The sequence below is a fragment of the Plectropomus leopardus genome, chromosome 23 (genome assembly GCF_008729295.1).
Source record: "Plectropomus leopardus isolate mb chromosome 23, YSFRI_Pleo_2.0, whole genome shotgun sequence".
In the NCBI taxonomy this organism is placed as follows: Eukaryota; Metazoa; Chordata; class Actinopteri; order Perciformes; family Serranidae; genus Plectropomus; species Plectropomus leopardus.
The window spans coordinates 20,601,342-20,620,799 of NC_056485.1; the positions used below are offsets into that span (position 1 = coordinate 20,601,342).

General features: G+C 38.6%; 2 protein-coding genes across 2 annotated transcripts; both read right to left on the bottom strand.

Moving 5' to 3' along the window:
• Positions 1-471: 471 nt before the first annotated feature.
• Positions 472-7,051, bottom strand: LOC121962119 (acidic leucine-rich nuclear phosphoprotein 32 family member B-like). The gene is made up of 7 exons (XM_042512317.1): positions 6,899-7,051; positions 3,489-3,638; positions 2,637-2,759; positions 1,997-2,189; positions 1,806-1,903; positions 1,119-1,188; positions 472-708 (listed from the first exon to the last, which is right to left on the bottom strand). The coding sequence occupies exons 1-7, from the start codon at positions 6,950-6,952 to the stop codon at positions 632-634; spliced, it is 765 nt and encodes a 254-aa protein (XP_042368251.1). The 5' UTR covers positions 6,953-7,051; the 3' UTR covers positions 472-631.
• A 4,502-nt stretch (positions 7,052-11,553) lies between these two features.
• On the bottom strand, positions 11,554-18,360 carry LOC121962127 (endophilin-A1-like). The gene is made up of 8 exons (XM_042512325.1): positions 18,298-18,360; positions 17,248-17,320; positions 17,020-17,163; positions 16,741-16,874; positions 16,493-16,651; positions 15,581-15,684; positions 15,349-15,479; positions 11,554-14,748 (listed from the first exon to the last, which is right to left on the bottom strand). Exons 1-8 carry the CDS (start codon positions 18,304-18,306, stop codon positions 14,552-14,554), a joined length of 951 nt encoding a protein of 316 aa, XP_042368259.1. The 5' UTR covers positions 18,307-18,360; the 3' UTR covers positions 11,554-14,551.
• Positions 18,361-19,458: the final 1,098 nt, after the last annotated feature.

Genomic DNA, 19,458 nt, shown 5'->3' on the forward strand with positions numbered 1-19,458 from the left:
TCACAAATTAAAACAGATTCAGAAGTTGTAAATGTTTGGAAGATAATCACAAATGTTTTTCATTAATTTTTCGATTAATTACATTTAATCAGATTTTCTTTTTTATTTGTGGAATTTATGTATTTGCAGATCCATTTTACATTTAACAAATATTTTTGTAAATTTTTTTTTCATATTTGCCAAAGGTGTTTATATTTACACATCCACACAAATAACATTGAGACGAATTAACCTCCATATTTTGATCACTAGATGACTAAATTTTGGGGAAAAAAGGTGTGGTTTCAAAGAGTGCCAAAACACAGATGCCAGAAATGAATAATTTATGGGGAACATTTTTGTTTTGGTAGTTCATCAGACCTGTAGATGAATATTTTGAGGTTGAACGTGAATGTAAAAAAAAAGAAATTAATGTATAGTGACAAATTTTGTAAAAAAACAGAAGGAAAAAATTGGGTTTTTTTTGGTAAATTAATAGACATTTTTTTGGTCTGCAGGAGGAGACGGGGGCGCAGTGGGAGGAGACAAATATCATAAATGGGACACAGCCCAGGCACGGGCTGAGAGGAGGAGGGCGAGCTTGGTGGGGGAGGGGAGAGGTCACCGGGGTGAACGGGGTCTTTGTGGGTCCTTAATCATCGTCTTCATCGTCCTCGTCTTCAGGGTCCCTCTTCCTCTTCTCTCCTTTGGCCGGAGACGAGTCCTCGTCTGAGGGGGAGGAGCCAGAGGTTCAACAACAAAATCAACACGACCACGGAGGAGCGATTGTCGACTGTTTCAAAATGATCAAAACCCCCGTTTTAAGGGTTTTTGAACACAGAGAAACCAGGATTTGTCATAATAAATTGAGTCTAATTTTAAACAAATGAAAATATGGAAGCCCATTTCCGCCAATTTGAGGACAAAAAAAAGATGATTCAAGTCATTATAATGAGAAACTTTCTAAAAAAGAATTAAGTTCTCATAATTCTGTAATACTTTTTCTTTTTTGGGACACATTATTTTAAAAAGTACATATTTTTCTTTAGTTTAAAATAAAAAAAATGGGAAAAAAGCAAAGGAAATAAAAACATGGTTGATGGTTAATGTGGAAGTGAAAGAGCCACACTGTTACTGACCATCGTCCTCATCGTCCTCCTCGTCCTCGTCATCGTCCTCGCTGTCCACGTCTCCGTTCACCTCTCCGTCCTGCAGAGAGGAAGGCTGATATTTGATATTTGTTGATGATAAACCCCGAAATTCAAATGAATAAAAAAAAGAAGACGAAAATTCATCCAGGAGATATTTGTATTCATCCCCGAAATATTGAGTCAAAAAAACAGCTCAAAAGGTGCTGAAGTTTACTAAATTTAAATTATCACGACATTTTTGCAGGAATTCCCCATGAGACTCATTCACTCAAAAACGGACTCTTGCAGGTTCACACACATTTTTAACAATAACATTTTCAAATCTTTCACGTTTGTTTCTGTTCATTTGAGGGTTTTTTCGGACACAAATTGTTTAAAAAATTTTTGCCATTTTTTCCGTTTTTCCTTCTTTTTCCTTGAACACATTCTTTGTGTTTGTGAAACCAAATTCCAGGAATCTTTCAAAATTTGCTTCATTCACTTAATTTTCAGATTTTTATTTTCTTGTGACCTGTTACTTATTTTTTCCAGTTGCGGGACATTTCTTGTTTCCTGTTTTCAGAGTATATTTAATTTTCTTAAATCTTAACCAGTGCTGGAAATTTCCATTTGAAAATTCCAGGATTTCTCCAGGTTTTCCATGACCATTTACTTCTGAGAATCCTAAAGACTCACCTCGTCGTCACCGCTGTCCTCATCATCGTCATCATCTTCAGCCACGACGTCCTCCTCGTCTTCCTCTTCCTCCTCCTCAAAGTCCTCCGACTCCCCCTCTGAACACACGAAAAATTAACGAAAGTCATGAGTCACATGAATCTGCAGGAGATGCATCTTTATTTAGTTCCATATTTATTTGTTGCTTTTACCCAAAACCTCCTCGTCGTCGTCATCGACGCCGTCGCCCTCTCCGTCAGAGTCGGACGCCTCGCAGTCGTCGATGTCGTAGCCGTCCAGGTAGGTGAGCTGGGGGAGGAGCTTAAAGATGGACTCCCTGTAGTCGGCCAGGTTGGTCACCTCGCAGTTAAACAGGTCGAGACTCTTCAGCTGGGGCAACTTTTTCTGGAGAGACAAAGAAACATCACACGTGATTAAAAAGTTAGTTTCCACACAGATTCTGCACAAATTTACAGGGAAATTTCCAAAAAATGCAAAATAAAAATATGACTTCAGGCAATGATCAACTTAACAAGATAAGGCCCAAAAATTTACCAAAAAATCGCATAAAGTTAGAGGAAAATGATCAAAAAAAATTAAAAATAATAATAAAAATAAATTTAAAAAAAGAACAAAAATTATGTCAATATTTTTTTTTTTCCTGCAACATAATTTTAACAGATAATTACAAGAATAACAAATATAACTTTCAGGACATTTACATTTTCAGATTTTTATTTTCTTGTCACCTGTTACTTATTTTTTCCAGTTGCGGGACATTTCTTGCTCACTGCCTTTTTTCCAGTTTAAAAAAAAAACAAACTTGTGCGTTTTAGTGTTTTTTGGACCCACCAGAGGCTCCAGGGTGCTGATGTCTTTGAACTTGTTCCCGCTGAGGTTGAGGTGCGTTAGGTTCACCAGCCGCTCTGCCAGCACCTCCAGACCGCCTGATATCCTGTTGTCACTCAACTCCAACTGCACACAAACAAAGAAAAACAATCAGGATTACTCTGATTTTAGATTTTCTATCAGCATTAATGACGTTAATGATCGGGGATCAAACATTTTCTCATAATTAGCAGATTCATTCTTGAGTTATGGCCAAAATAATGTTTTGTGAGGTCACAGTGAGCTTAAACTTCCAAAATCGGATCAGGTTATCCTCGAGTCTTCTCAAACATTTGTGCAAAATTTGAGTAAGACACCGCACTCACGAGAATGCCACAGATGAGGTCACAGGGACCTTGACCTTTGGACACCAAATTCTACTTCATCACTGAATCCAAGTGCACGTTGGTGCCAAATCTTCTGAAATGTTGACATAATTAGACGGTGATCTTAAACTAAAATGTAATCAGTTTATCATTGAGTCAAAGTGGACGTTTGTGCCAAATTTGAGGAAATTCCCTCGCGGTGTTCTTGAGATATCGTGTTGGCAAGAATAGATGACCAAAGACGGCGCCGACACATAAAACCTCTTTAAACTGCTTCTTCTTCTATGAGACGCTGGAACTGTCAAATATTTGGAGTATTTCTTGGAAATGTATCGTAACAGTTGCAGAGTAATAGTACATATTACAAAGATAAACGTGATAAGCAAACAGCCACATGTTCATCACACACGTATGTTAATACCTGACGTCATATATTGTCATTTATGATAAATTACCCAATCTTTCAGTTTGGTTTGTTTGCGTCTCTCACCTTTTTGAGTTTGTCCAGTTTGGGGATGTCTGCGACGCTGGTCAGGCCGACATTGATGAGGCTGAGAAGCTCCAGATTCGAGAACTCTTCTGTGATTCCTACGATCTTTCCTTCACAAGAGCGACAGTTATCCAGGACCAGCTCCTGGACCTGAGGACGGGGGACAAAGACAGGGTCTGAATTTAGACCGCTAATTCATTTAGACAAAAAAAATTTGATATATGGATTTCAAATTTTAAGCACTTTCCTTAATCGATAAATCACTAAAATTAACAATTGATTGATCGTTATTTGAAAAAACACAAACCAAAACAAAACAAAAATGTTGCTTATTTTTTCCTGAGCCAAAGGTAAAAGCAACATATCACTTATATCGCTTAAATTTCACATGTTCGATTAAATTCTAACAGCCGATTAATTAATCGTCAATTAACTGTTATCATCCTTAGCTGATACCCGTCTTTTTCTTTTATCAACCCCATGAAACTTGGAGTGACGTCACTTTTCTTGTGCAGCTTTCAGGCGCCTTTTGGAAATATTTAAACCTTTAAAACTTTTTTTAAAAAATGGTTCATTCAAAAATTCATTCAAAAACATGGGTAATAAGGCAATGAACAACTTAATAACTTAATTTCAGGCTGTTTTAAAAAAAATAAAAAATAATAATAGTAATAACTTCATCTTAAGTTGCTTACTGCCTTCTTTGAATTTTTGAAATAAATCCAGCCAATTTGCTCAGGTTTCAAAGGGTTAACTGCTGGCACAAACAGCACCGCTACAAAGAAATGTTTCGACTTGACTGTATTTTCTTCTACTGACTATGATGTTTTCATTATGACTAATTCAGGAAATCCTTTTACCCCCTCGAGCTCTGCTGCTTGATGTAAAAAAACCCCCAAAACTCCAGAGATATCAATAAGAGAATAATCGGTGACTGAACTGAATCTCATCAGAGTGAAACTGTTAAACTCGTTAGTCGCTCTGAGTCCAACATAGAGAAGTAGAAAGAAAGAAATACAAGTATAAAAAAATATAAAATAAAAAACAGAAATAGTGAACAATTAAAATAAAATATGTAAATAATATAAATGTAAAAAAACAGTAATAGACAATCAGAACTAATATGAGAACATTATGTGAACATTTAAAAGATAATATAATAATATAAAACTGTGCCTTATGCTACAATGCAATATATTAAAGTAGTATGTGAGTAAAAAATACTAAAATTTAAATATGTGCAATGCTACAATGTACAACAGAAATATATTCAAGTAAAAATAACAATAGGAATGTATAAAATACACAAATCTAAAGCACTGAGTATAAAAACATTTAAGAACAAAAGGCCGGCACATACATTTTTAAATCTCTCTTATTCTTTAATAAGTTGAAGCTGAATAATCCTCCTGTGACTCTGCATCCTCGTTCAAAAACAAGAAAATTACTTAATAATAACTAAATTATCAAATTATATTATTTGAATATTTCTGCAATACAAATCATCAATCAATTTTTGTAGGTTTTCCGTTGCCACCATTAAAAACCAAACAAACAACAAAAAACCTATGTCTAATTACTAATTTCTTGCATTTTGGAGAACATTTCTTGCCAGGTTGCTTATTGCCGTATTCCCCAGGTTTCCGTAAGACATCAAACCAATTTGATCACGGTTTTAAAGTTTAAAATACATGTGAAAGGTGTCTGAACGCACCACAAAAAAGTGACGCTGATATCGGTTTCATGGGGTTAAAAGGTGAGAAAACAAACAAACAAAATACAACAACAAAAACAACGCCAAAAACATGCCATTATTAAAATCACCAAAAATTACACTTTATCACAGCCAGACACTGTGATCCCCAAAAGTGACTGGGAAGGGACTTTTTTTTTTTTTGTCTTTTTAAGGAGAGACATTTAGCTTTAAAAGCCTGAAATTTGTATTTATTTTACAACATTTTGCCTCTTTTCTTTTTTAGATAAAATTTTGGCCTTTTTTTTTAAAAATTAAAATGTGTCTGTGATTTTCAAAGATACAGTTTTGTCATTTATTAATTTTATTTTTAAGAAAAAATGGAATCCCCTCCAAACCCACAGGCATGCTGGTTTTTAAGGCTTATTTTCTTTAAAAATCAGCAAAAAAAAAAAAAAAAACACCATTTATCGCAGCCATAAACAGTCAAAACAGAAACTATTGATGGATTTACAAATTTCCAAAATTTTCACGGTATATTTAGCGTGTAAAAACTTTTCCTGGACTAAACACTGACATTTGCAAACTTTTTTACTTTTTTTCTGTTTTTTTGTTTTGGTGACCGGACGAGCCCCGCTGGTCTCAGTGTGAGGGGCGCAGTTTCATATTGGAACGGGTCCCGGCCGACACTGTTTATAAACTCCCCCAACACATGTGACGCTGCTAACTTAGCCGCCTGTTAGCTCTCTGCCAACTCTCCCCTTTACGTATTATTACTTCTAACAATCCCGCGAGTGAGCCAGGCGAAATATAATAAGATCTGAAGTGTTTTCTGGTGTAACGATGGAGATTACAGCGAAAAAAATGCGCACGAAGTTGCCCCTTTAGCATGCTAGCACTAGCACGCCGCTGGCTACGCGCCCTTAGCACACACGGGCTCCGACTAATCTCTGGAGCGGCAGCGATAAACAATATAAGTTTATAAACGTAAAAAGCTGAATGTGTTAAACTAAATTAAGTCTGAGGTGCAGTTTAAAATCAGTTTATGAATATATTACCACTTTTGTAAATGTGTACATTTTAAAACAATGACGCATTTCCTGCTTTAAACGCGTATTACGCGTTAAAATATATCGTGACGAGTCATTTCAGCCTGTTGGCGGTGTTTCACGAAAACTACACTGAAAATTAAAAATTAGCTGAAAGAACAAAAACAAAGCCGGTCGTGTGTTTAATTGTGCACCGTGTTATACAACGCACGTTTACACCGCCTTACAACTTAACTGCTCCAGATGTTAGCCAGGCCCCGGACACACATTTGTGCATTTCGGTTCGCGAATAAAAGTGCATGCAGGTTTCGTTGCACAAATGCAGCTGAAAAGTGTTGATTTCAAAACGTGCAATGAAGTTTTAAGCTTGATAAGTTCACAAATGTTGAATGTGGACATAACAACAGAAAACAAGGCGGTAAACAGCTGCGCATCTCGGCTGCTCAGCGGCATGAAACCGCGACATCCGGCTGCAAATGAACTATTTTAACGCTGTTTAGTAAATCCGCCTTCAGGTTTTTGTCTCAGCTCGACTTCAATCTGTAAACACACATTTTGGCACTTTTCGGGACCTGCAGACACCCTGCCATGTGCTCGCCACCCCTCCTTCTCCGGCCGGTCATCAACTTCACAAACCGACAAACAGCGACTCAAACCGGGACACTCACCTCCGTCGGCGACCGGTGCCGCAGCTCTAACCCGACCCGCTTCCGCATCTCCATTTTCCGCTAGTTTGGGCCTGAGTTCGGGTCTCTGCGATAAGAAAGTCTTGTTTCTCTTCGGTTCTCTCTATTCAGTATCAACACGCGGGACTTGCGTGAAGCGCGGGCTACAGTAAAGAATAAGACTTCCGGGAAAGACTTCAAAATAAAATCGGGGTGTGCTCAGCGGAAACGCAAATGGGCGCACGTTTTTAAAAAATAAGTTTAACGACTTTAAGATCATCGTTACTTTTTTTTTAAACACACGTTTATTGACTCATAAAACCCACACAATATGTGTACACACCGATGTATTTCATTTTATCATTTAATAATAATAATAATGATAATAATAAACTTTATTTGTATAGCACCTTTTATACAAAAAAATGCAGCCTAACGTGCTTTACAAGAGAGAAATGAAATGCACTAAAGTGCTTCACATCAAACACATAAAAGACAAAAAGACATAATAAAACCTGCATGTAAAAATAAGATAAATCAGAATCAGAATCAGAATAAAATACACAGAATATCTTTTCAAATGGAAAAAATCCACTTCATAATACTAGTAAGTACTGCGAGGATTTAAACAAGCGAAAAAATCAACCATGGTATTAGTACTTTTACTTGAGTAAAGGCTACAGGATTTTCCACCACTGTTTATTTTGAAGCCAAACTGTATCACTTCCGGCGGTTTTGTGTCTTTTTCTGTAGAACTTGACGGAACGTTCCAACTCTGGTTCCAACGTTCCGTCGGCGCGTGTGAAAAGTGGGTCAGGCCGTTTGCTGCTTTAATGGCCCTCGGAAATATTAAAATCCTGACAAAATCTGCTCACTCTTCCAGCATGTTTGATTTTACAAATAAACAAAAATATCCCCTGAAAAACTGTCATTCAGTCCTTTTTATACCAAATCTGACTTTCTGAATAAAGGGCCCGATTTCGCGCGAAAAGTCGTATTTTGCCGCTCCGTATGTGTAAAATTCGAGTTTTTGAGGAGCACGTGAAAGCCTCAGATGTTGAGGAGGGAAACAAGCAGCAGGAGAGAAACATGTCCCCACAGCGCCACCAGCGGCCATCCTGGCTCACAGCACACACAAAATCAGCTCAGTAAAACACCGTTTTTACAGTAGAGCCCTGCAGCTACTTCCATGTAGATAATATTCAACACCAATGAATGTCTAATCACTTTATCATAATTGATATGTTCAAATTACTAAATTACAAAGACAGGAGCTGGGATGATTTAATTATCATATAATTCACAATATCTCCGTTGTATGAAAGCGTATTACTGCAACACAAATAAATAAATAAATAAATAAAAAATAAAAAGAAACTTGTCTTGTGATGATTTTCTTAGTGGAACAAGAAAACATTTTTAAAATAATTATAGTTATTATGAATTAAGTTTATTTTTTTATTTAATTTTTTTTTCTTATTTTTTTTTAAGAAATAGACTTAACTTAGACAGGGCTTTTTTGTCAAAATGTGTTGCCACACTGAGCTAGTAAAAAGGACTGGGTGTTAATTAAAGCAATTTGATTTTTTATGATATTTCATTTTTAAGTTTTGCCAATATACGCCCTTAAATCCTTCACACTGGACCTTAAAGTACCACTCTATGCGGTTGCTTATTATAGAGTACATGTTAGATTTCAAAATAAGAGTAATTCCAGAGGAAGCACATGCAGCGTAGATCCACGTAGAACAGATTGGACTCTTGTTGTCAGCAGAGTGTCATCATAGTGTTAATTCTTTATTGTCATTACATTGTAGATCATCTTCACGACAAGCAGTTATACATACAGTGGTCTTAGATTATATCACCGTCCAGTACGAGGAGAGCAACAGTTAGAGTTAGTATCACAGCTAGGTTTTTCCACTGACCACGCCCCCCCCCCCCACCCCCAAATATCCCCTCATCACCCCCTCCTCCACATCACACACCAATGTATTGACAATCGTCAAATACGCCACAGGTGCCGAACCAATAAATAGGACGCAGGAATAAATAAATAAATAAATACATACAATACATAAATAAATAAATAGCCATGAGGTGTGTGCATATACTCACATACACACGTGTAGCTCACCAGAAGACACCAGGTTCCTTAGGCTTAGGGGCTATTTTACACAGCCACAAGGCATACAGTATAATGTGACACAGCCACAGGCCGGACCAGAGCCACAGGCCGGACCAGGGCCACAGGCCGGACCAGAGCCACAGGCCGGACCAGGGCCACAGGCCGGACCAGGGCCACATCACCACACTGCAGACTGCACAGGAATCTGATTGGTTCAGTTACATCTTGGTGGGTGGAGCTTCAAAAAAGGCGGAAAAGTCTGCCAAACTGGCAAATTCAGATAACTAAACAAGAACAAACTGTAATCAAACCATAATAATTTACATAATTTTTTGAAAAAATGTAACACATTATTTAGTCTCTCAAACATTCACTTATTGTTTTCACTTTTAGACAAAGCCAAGCTAGCAGTTTCCCCTTGTTTTCACTCTTTATGCTAAGCTAGGCTAACTGACAGCTATAGCTGGGAGAGTGGTGTTGATTTTCTCTTACTCTGTGTGAATAAGAATCTTCCCAAAAAAGATGAGTTTTTTTTCCCAGAAAACTTAATTGTCCACAAATGTGAAAATTAAACATAAAAACCTAAATTACAAATGACAATATTTACTATCATATTTAACAAAGCAATGGCTGTTTATGCATTTTATGTGTAATTACTACTATATTAATCAATAAAAAATTACTTATTTAATGTAACCAAATTTTGTAATCATTGACCGATGACCTTGAATGAGAAATGTGGAGTTTTTAGATCACGGTAGACTTCCTCTGTGCCCAATTTTCCATTAAATACGTTATTCAGATGCACCTGAATATAAAAAGTCAGCCAGATAAACTCCTCTGAAGTGCAGCCAAACCAGTAAGACTTTTTCTGCTTTCAGAGCAGCTGAGCCTCTGAGGAAAAACCAGTAAAGTGAAGTCTAAAGACATCAAACTGAGACAGGTGACGTGGCCGAGGTCCGACTCTCATTAAGGTGAAAAGGAAAGATGGAGCGTAACACTGTACAAGTCCCTCATTGAGGTTAGAATACATGTCGCCATAGAGGGCAAATCAGCACAAAAAAGAAAACATAAATAAAAGACAAGGGCAACAAATGGTGCAAGAAAATTCAATAAGGTCTTAAAGCACTTTGTAATTTGGAGAGGAGAACTAAACAAAAAAGCTTCGGCCAGTCAAAAAGATTAAAAATGAAAACTAGAAAATGAAGAGTATCAGTTAACATAAGCTCCAGCAGGACAAATATCTCCCCGTTTTCTTTTTCTTTTTCTTTTTTTTTTGGAAAACCATCTCAAACAGCCGCAAAGACGTAAAGCGGTTTAGTTGCATGCAGCTCACAGACTTTCCACAGGCGGACTCAGAAAATTTAAGTCTCAGACTCGGAACAAACAGACAAAAGAAAATCAAAAGAAAACACTGAACACAGTTGTGCTCCAAAACTCCCGTCTTTTACAACAACCTGTAACAGTTACGGAGAAGCAGGCGTGTGGCAGAAAGCGAGTTAGGTACTTGTGTTAGTGTTAGTTAGTGATTGCATTGTTGCTGTCACATACGATGTGCTTTGGCAATGCAAGAGATGTCTACAGCTCCACAGATAGATCCACAGTTTTCCTTTCAGAGCCATTTTATTAAAATGATTTTATTGTTAGATCATCTTTTATTGCCTTTGTATTGATTATTTATTGATGTTTGATAGATTATATTGAATCTATATTTTTTTTAATTATTTGTGTCGAAAACACCATTATAGCTTTCAAGAGGAACTCTTTCCCATCTTCCAACAAAACATTTTATAAAATATGTTTCTCTGTTGCAAACATGGTAAAATATTATTACTGTCAGCCAACTTGCCAACAACCGGCACGATGTAACCTACTTTATGGCTATTGGATGATGGACTGTCTCGACCTGTTGTAATGCAATATTCAGAATACACCTTCAGAATACAAAAAAGAAGTATCTGTACATTTTTAAACACTTTATAAACTCTAAGAATACTTTAATACCTCAGACCTATATGTTAAAAATGACAGTATTTGAAACATTATTTTGAAACATGAGCTATGTTTGGAATGTGGTATTAGATTTTGGGTCAGGGACAAAGAAAAAACATCTTAACGAAATTCAAGGAGAAATTTAAAAGAAACTTTTGAGTCCTTTATTACCTAAAATGCGTCATTATCGCCCACTTAAGAAAAGACTTTGGTTGAAACAGCGTTTGGTCCAGTCCATGCCCCTAAAGCTCTTGCTAACAGAAGTCAGCATGGCTGTTATTGCAATAATTATAGTAATAATCGAAATATATTACAGTGATTATTAAGCATTAAGGAAAATGCAGAAAACATAATAAAAGAATTCAGAGTGCAACCGTTTTTAGATTATGTATCCCAAATTAATTCTGAATATGTAACTATTCTCTGTATTTTAATAGAATCTATTACATCTAGGACGAGGTATTCAGTATTCAGGCACTAAATACTTTCACTTATTAAGTATTCTGCTCAACACTGCATCACCAAAACATACGTACGGGAATGTGAAGTGAAACGCTAGCTGGTTAGCCACAACTGGCACATTAGCATTAGCCATGCTAGCATAAACTACAGACGTTTTTTGACTCTTAAATAAACAATACCTAGATGGAAAAACCCTAAGCTTTTTAATTTAACAATACAGTTGATACATTAAATATTCAATATAATATCCATTAAATGTTATTATTTTAGAAATGTTAGCATGGTAAATGAGAACAAGAGTCAAAGTGATTAGCATGGACCTTGCACGTATACCAGAGCAAAGACGCTGTGGGTACAGTAAACCTCCAGTCTTGGACACTATTCAGTTGTTTTATGTACAATGGAGTTGATATAAACCCAGCACCATACTGAACGCCCATTCCAAGAAACCATGGATATAAAAGTAAGTTCTTCAGTGTTATGTTTTGTTTGAACAGAACAATGAGACATAAGAAGAGAACACGTTTGAAAAGAAATCTTAACTTTACAACATTTCAACTGCTTTTAGTGTCGACTCAAATAGAATCGTCTAATTGTAAAGCACTCTGTCAACTTCCTGAAGTTAAAAATGTTCTGCTGCCATCAGAGGCAAAACACAAACTGATGGTTTCCGTTACAAGAGAAATCTGTTTCATCCGAATTCAGTGATAATAGTTGAATCATTAAACAGCCTTTAACTATAATTAACTTTTCTCATGAGGTCTTTGTTAGAGTAGACTATTTAACACTGCCTTATAATGAACGCTTCGTACACATACAAACATATGTAGGTAGCACTTAAGTGGAGTAACAGTTATAGCCACTGAACAAATCCCACTTTATACTGTACGTGATGCTTACTCCGGGGAACTAGCACGGCTAACATTTACCACCAATGCCAACCACTTCACTAACCTGGCTGGAATATTCGTAAGAACTAAGAAACTACATGTTCAAAAGTTTCTTAAATGTACTGGAGTGTTTTAAAATATTTCCAATATTCTGGAATGATAAAAAAAAAATAATCTAGATAAATCTGTGGGCAGGAATGCTGTAAAGGTTCGAGAATGTTCTAAGTATGCCCAAATATATGACATCGATCCAGGATGCTTCTGAGGTCTAAAAACATCCTTCTATAGTTCAAAATGACACCAACAAACTCCTCAGTTCAAAAGTTTCTTAAATGTAACGGAGCATATCAGGGTGTGGCCAAGATCCTGGAATGACAGAACATTTACAGATTATTCCGTGGGCAAGAATGCTGAGGAAATGTTCTGAGGTTCTGTGATGTTTGAAAGATTCTAAGGACGTTCTGAAGGTTCTGGAACTTTCACAGCATTCTAGAAGGTCCCAAGGTCAAGTCAGACTTACTGTCATGCTGAGGCTGAAGAATTTTACAGAGAAATTTCAGTATATCAGGTAACGTTCTGCGGGAAGAAGAGATGCCGGCAAGATTCTAGAATGTTGGAAAGATTTTAACAACATTCTGAGGATTCTAGAACTTCTCTGAGTTCTAGAATGTTCCCCAAGGTCAAGTCAGAATCACTGCCATGATGAGGTTGATGAATTTTACAGAGAAATTTCATTGGATCAGATCGTGTTCTGAGCGGTATGGAACGCTGCCAGGATTCTAGAATGTTCTGAGGGTTCTGTAATTTATTTAGCATTCTCAAATTCCTCGAGTTCTAGGATGTTGAGTGAAGTTAAGGGCACTGGGGAAATGATATAATGTTTTAAATGTTTGATTTCCTGCCAATCATCAGCCTTTGTAAACGTAATTTAAGTTAGAGGACTTAAAACAGTAATTTCAGAATGGCTACCACCGTTCACATATTCCTGCATACAGGCCACATATAAGACGAGTTAACAAGCATCTACTCCACACAGTACACACAAAACACTGTGAATTGGTTACTCAGAATAGTACACAGAGAAAACACAAGCATATTTTCCTCTATGCATACTGGAAAAACCACGACTTTCAAAGTTTGGTTCAATACAACTGGCATGTTCTGGCTGTTAGCGTGTAGCTGCTGTCAGATAAATCAAGATTTTTCTTTTTCATCTCTGGAGCTGACATGTTTAACAACGAATGCTACTTCTGACCCTCAAAGCAAGTGATCGAGCATTGTCTTTTTCATTCTGGAATAATCTACTTATTGCAGATACAGCTTTTATTTCAAAGATGCACTCCTGAAAACTACATTTCAAGTAGCATTTTGTCACTCAGATTTCTGATTTGGCTGGTTCATGCATACAGCCACTGAGCCGAGAGTCTACGCAGACTCGGAGAGGCCGAGTATGTTACAAGAGATATTCTCGAAAAAGCAGGAGGGTCCGGTGACCGACTGTATCATGGGTTAGATAGAGGCCTGCATACAGTGTGGAGCCATGCTGAAAGGCAGTGCTAGCCAAGGAGGGAAGAAAGAAAGAGACAGAAAGTGGGGAAGACTGTGACAGTTGCTGGGAAATCTAAGAAGAAGAGCACAGGAAGGCAAGTCAAGGTAGAAAAGACAGAAGTACTCTGAGAGAAAAAACAGCAAGAAACTTAAGAAGAGGAGAAGACAGCATGAAAAAAAGCTGTCAAGCAGGACTTTGTGCTGGCTCGGTCATAATAGAGTAAACGGGTCAAAACGCACATACAGACACATACATGCACGTAGATATACACCGCGCCTTAAGTCTCCAAAGCCTCATTGGTTTCCAGTGCTGCCCGGCTGAGCGGAGCGCGACTGAGTGAGCGCTGTAAAAGATCATCCATCCATCTTCTTGTCCCTCTCAGTCCCTCTCTTCTACCTTTCTTCTGCATCTCTCACACCAAAATCCTCCTCCCCCTTTCTTCTTCACTGTCCCACTGCCTCGTCTCATCCACCACGTCTCCGTCTCAGTCATTTCAGTCCGTTTTGTGAAAGCAGAATTGCACAGAAGCACAGAAGAAGAAGTAGAAGGAGGGCGTGGTTTTTGTTGTTTATGCAATACAGGCTGTTTTCAGGGGTTTCTGGATTGGTCGAAGGGGTTAAGGTCCATGGCGAGACCTAATGAGGGAGCGGCACCAGGATATCCACGTAGTTGATGGGGAAGAAGCCCGACTGGCCGTTGATCATGCCCTCGTACCAGTTGTCATCGATCTGATTGGTTAAGGTGATGACGTCGCCTTCTTTGAAGCCCAGCTCGCCTTCGTTCTCTGGTTCGAAGTCGTAGAGCGCTCGGCAACAGGGCTGGTCCATGGGGGCTGTGGGGGGACGGACACAACCAGTGTAAGAATTTTAAATGAAGTGCGACGACCTCTAGTGGACATATTGGAGGTTCTTACCTTGAATTTCTTGCTGAGCTGCCTCTTTGTGAGTCATTTGTGGGCCGTAGTGCCCCCAGAAAGTTTTGATAGGGGTGGCCAAACCAGACAATTTTCAGGTACTTTTTGGGTTTTTCCACAGAAATCAACCCAACTTTCTCATTTTCAAAGGGTTAATACCGCTATTTATCTGATGTACATGGACTCATACAGGTACGGTTAACATTTTTGAGCTCCATAACAGTCCTGTTTTAATGTGTTATGTGAGATACTGCATCAATCAAATCACTTCACTGTTTATTCTAAGTGTATGTTTGTGCCAAATTTGGAGAAATCCTTTAAAGGTGTTTTTGATAAAACGTCTCGTGAAAATGGGATGGACACACGCTCACAATGACCTTGGCCTTTGACCAAAATCTGATCGGTTCATTGTTGAGTCTATGTGGACGTTTGTGTTAAATTTGAAGAACTCCACTTCGCCCACATGAGAATGGGATGAATAAACAACTTGAAATATAACACCTCTGTAACACTCTGTACCTGGTGATCTTCCGGGCGATTTGGCCGAGTGTATCCCCCCGTTGTGGCTCTCGCTGGGCGGCAGCAGCTCCAGGGCCATTCGGGGTTTCGGAGCGTACTCCTTCCGCGGCTTAGTGGACACCTCTTTTATCCTGGACAAAAGGCCCACACGGTTAAAAAGAAGGTTTGTCTCACCACGAGTATCCGCTTTTATTGGTTTATTTTTGTCACAGGTGGGCACAGAGATCGATACCTGTCCTCCATCTTACTGGAGAGCTGCTGGAGGATTTCGGCAGAGCGGCTGTGGTACTCCAACTGAGCCTGAACCAACGCTGCCAGCTGGCTCACCTGCTCTATCTGCAACACACACACACACACACACACACACACACACACACAAACACATACGTTTTTAATTTTTTTTTTTTTACAGCACATCCTGTTCTGTGTCCATGCTGGGCCGGGGTCTGGCTTGGCACAGCACGGCACGGCTCAGGATCACTGCCCTTTGTTTTGCCGTGGCAATGTTGCAACACAAAAACAATGTCAACATCAACCAACATGGTGAATATTTCATTATGTTTGTGTCTTTTTTCTTTTTTTTAAATTTATTACGATGTCCGTGTTTGCCGTTTCATGATCCATTGTGGTTTAAAAATGATGTTTGTGCAGTTTCCCCTCAGCTCATGATCTAATTCGATTTCTCCACATTCCACATTATTCATTTTTTATTTTTCCGCAAATGTCCACTTTTATCACTGAAATTGAACAGAGACATTTACTGAACTTTCAGAATTGACAAACTGCATTAAAGCACCTTAAAGCTGCAGTAAGCAGTTTCATTTTGGCTTCATTGGTCAAAAATCTTCTATCTCCCCTGACAGGGTGCTGTGTGCCCCCCAAACATTTTCTAATTCACAATAAAATAAAGTGATTCACACTGTGAATTGTTTTTGCACTTTCAGTATACACAAAGTGCCAGAGTGAATAAAACAGCATCAAAACAGAGCGTTCATCAAAGTGCCAGTGGAGGATCCCCCAAACCCCCCAACAGAGGTCCTAGCTAAGACCCTAACGTCCTAAAATCCTTCAAGCATCCTAAATTCCGAGAAACTTCCAAAAACTTAGAAACATCCTATAATACGACAAAAAAGACGGTCCTCACATCGCTCTCCAGCAGGTTGAACATGCTCTGCTCTGCGATCTCTTTGCTCTCGTCGAACTTCTCCAACGCCTGTTTGATTTCATCGTCCTGGACTTTCCCCTGACGCTTCTTCTTGTAGTCGAAGTCCAGGCGGCGTCCCTCCATCTTCTTCAGATGGTGCTGCAGTGGACGGGACACGAGACAGACAAATTAAAATCACTTTGGAGACCACGCAGGTCTGATTCATGATAACAGGTGTTTATGCTCACCTGTATCTCTTTGAGGTCTTTGTCGTGGAGGTTCTGCAGCGGGTCGATGAAGTTCTGTTTGACCTCCATGTCCAAGGCGTCCTTCACCTCCCCGAGCTCCTTCATCGCCTCGCTGGCATCGATCAGCGCCAAACCTGGGAGAGAAGAATGAAGTTAAAAAGCCTGTGTTCATAAAAATGCTGAAGTAAAAATAAGCTCCAACTTCCAAGATGCATTTTTAGCCAGAAACCTCCGATCATAAAACATTAACGTTTTAAATACATGTGCTCTCCCACTTACCGAAGCTGGACTCCTCCCCTAACTCCCGTCCAAACTTCAACATGGCGTCTCCCAGGACGCTCTCAGCCTGCGGGTACCCGGGTCCTTTGTCCTGGCCGCGGATCTTTGACATGGTGTTGATCATACTCAGCTTGGCTCTGGATGCTGCGGGGCAGCGAGGGGTTAAATCATGAGTCACTGATGATGTTTTAGACTACGTGTTGTGGTGGTGTATCGTGTGTTTGGTACCTGGATTAGGCTGTAGGTACTCTGTGGTTTTGGTCATGATGTCCAACACTGCTCTGCTGGTGATGTCCACCTTCTGCAGAGGACAACAAAATCAGAACTGTGAGAGACGCAAACTAACAAACTAACAAACTAACAAACTAACAAACTAAGGAACTAAGGAACTAAGAAACTAATTTTTATAAGAGGGCAAAGACTGAAGACAGCACTTTTTTCATCAATCACTGCACGTTTCAGCTCCTACAATAAGTCTAAAATACACTGTGGAAACTAAATAGTTACATTCAGACTGTTCAGGTCCAAAAATGCTCCATTGAAACCCATTCAAACTGACATTTTTGATCCCACAGCCATCAGAGCAGAAAAACAGGACTTGTGTTATTTCTGGGTGTCATTCTGGGCTTTTGACTCTGAATTTGTCATTTTGACTATTTTCCACCTGATGAGGTCATTTTGACCATATTTGGCATCTGGAGGAAATACATGCTATTTCCACTAGGTGACCTGTCACAGTCAATGTAGCTGCTGATCACTGACATATCCCAGACTGTCAGCAGCTACACTCACACACTGACATTTCCCAGACTGTCAGCAGCTACACTCACACACTGACAGATCCCAGACTGTCAGCAGCTACACTCACACACTGACAGATCCCAGACTGTCAGCAGCTACACTCACACACTGACATATCCCAGACTGTCAGCAGCTACACTCACACACTGACATATCCCAGACTGTGACAAAAAAAAAATACTTTGCGTGTTGTATAAGGGAAATCATTCAATTCTTTTTTTTCATCTAAAAACATAGGGGCATCATGACAAAAACTGACATCTGAAGAGATTAAATTCTGAAAATGAATGAATATTTGGGAAACATTTTCATATTCTTCAAAAAAAAAAAGTGACAGCAGAAAGTGGACTTAACCAAGCAGAGTTCGTCACTGTAGCAAACGTTTATATATTTAGTGTCTTAATATGCATTGCAGTGGTTGGATTTATATGAGTTTTGGAGTATTGTTTTACTTTAGACTGACAGATGTAAATGTACCTTTTCCATTTCTTTGAAGTCATCATCTAGCTTGGTTCCTTCTGCTCCACCGACCTTCTCGCTGACTTTCTGTAAACAGGAAACACAAACAAAAAAAACAAAGACTTTAATGTTTTCACCCACAACGAGAAAAAAAGGAGATCTCTGCTTTTTTTCTTGCTGCAAGATGAGAGAGAGAATAGAGCTGTAACGAGGGAAAAAAGGAAATAGAAGATGATAGAAAACTGAAGACAGAGTTATTATAACATCAGTTTGTAGACGACAAAATGAACAATAGATGGAAATGAGGAGCGTTTATGTGACATTTAATTCCTCAGTGTTATTGTTCATGTTCAGTTTGAATTTTCTGACGCTTCATTCTTCTAAAACAAAACTAGAATTACTGTCTCATGGTTGTATTTGACTCATCTTCCCCCGACAGCTCAGAAGATTTATACAATCAGCACAGTTTACAGATTAGTGTCAACAATTCAGTGTCGGACCAAATGTCTCCCCATCTGTTCCTGAGATATGACGCTGAATAACGGACAGAAACACGTTTCTGGAGAACATTATGATGTCACGGAGAAGATGACCATTGACTTTCTGGATATCTATTTTTGGATATCACCCTATTAGACATGTGTGTGAAATTTTCTAACAGTTAGCAGGTGAATTCTTTAATTTTGTCCAACAATATGTTTTGTGAGATCACAGTGACCTTTGACCACCAAATTTTCATCAGTTCATTCCTAAGTCCAGGTGAACATTTGTGCCAAATTTGAAAAAAATCTCGCAAGCTGTTCTCGAATTATCACCTTCAGAAACATAACACAGACGAGGTCAAACTGACTTAGACCTTTTTCCAAAGTCTAATCACTTCATTGTTGAGTATGAATTGACGTTTGTGCCAAATTTTAAAAAAAAAACCCCAAACATGTTCTTGAGATATCGTATAAACAACAATGAATTAAACAAGGCCCTAGCAACCTTGATCTTTGACCACCGATTTCTTATTAGCTTATTCTTGAGTCCATGTGGACGTTTGTGCCAAATCTGAGGAAATTCCCTTGACGTGTTCTTGAGTCATTGCTTTTTACAAATGACAGATGAGGTCACAGCGACTTTGACCTTTGACTTTTGAATACCACAATCTAGTTGGCTGATTGTTGAGTCTTAGTG

Coding starts and splice junctions, on each gene's coding strand:
- LOC121962119 (XM_042512317.1), bottom strand. CDS start 6,952: ATGGAGATGCGGAAGCGGGTCGGGTTAGAGCTGCGGCACCGGTCGCCG. Junction 3,639..6,898: donor GGCACCGGTCGCCGACGGAG/GTGAGTGTCCCG, acceptor CCCCGTCCTCAG/GTCCAGGAGCTGGTCCTGGA. Junction 1,189..1,805: donor AGGACAGCGGTGACGACGAG/GTGAGTCTTTAG, acceptor TCCTCTCTGCAG/GACGGAGAGGTGAACGGAGA.
- LOC121962127 (XM_042512325.1), bottom strand. Junction 16,875..17,019: donor AGGGGAGGAGTCCAGCTTCG/GTAAGTGGGAGA, acceptor CTTCTCTCCCAG/GTTTGGCGCTGATCGATGCC. Junction 16,652..16,740: donor AAGACCTCAAAGAGATACAG/GTGAGCATAAAC, acceptor CGTCCACTGCAG/CACCATCTGAAGAAGATGGA.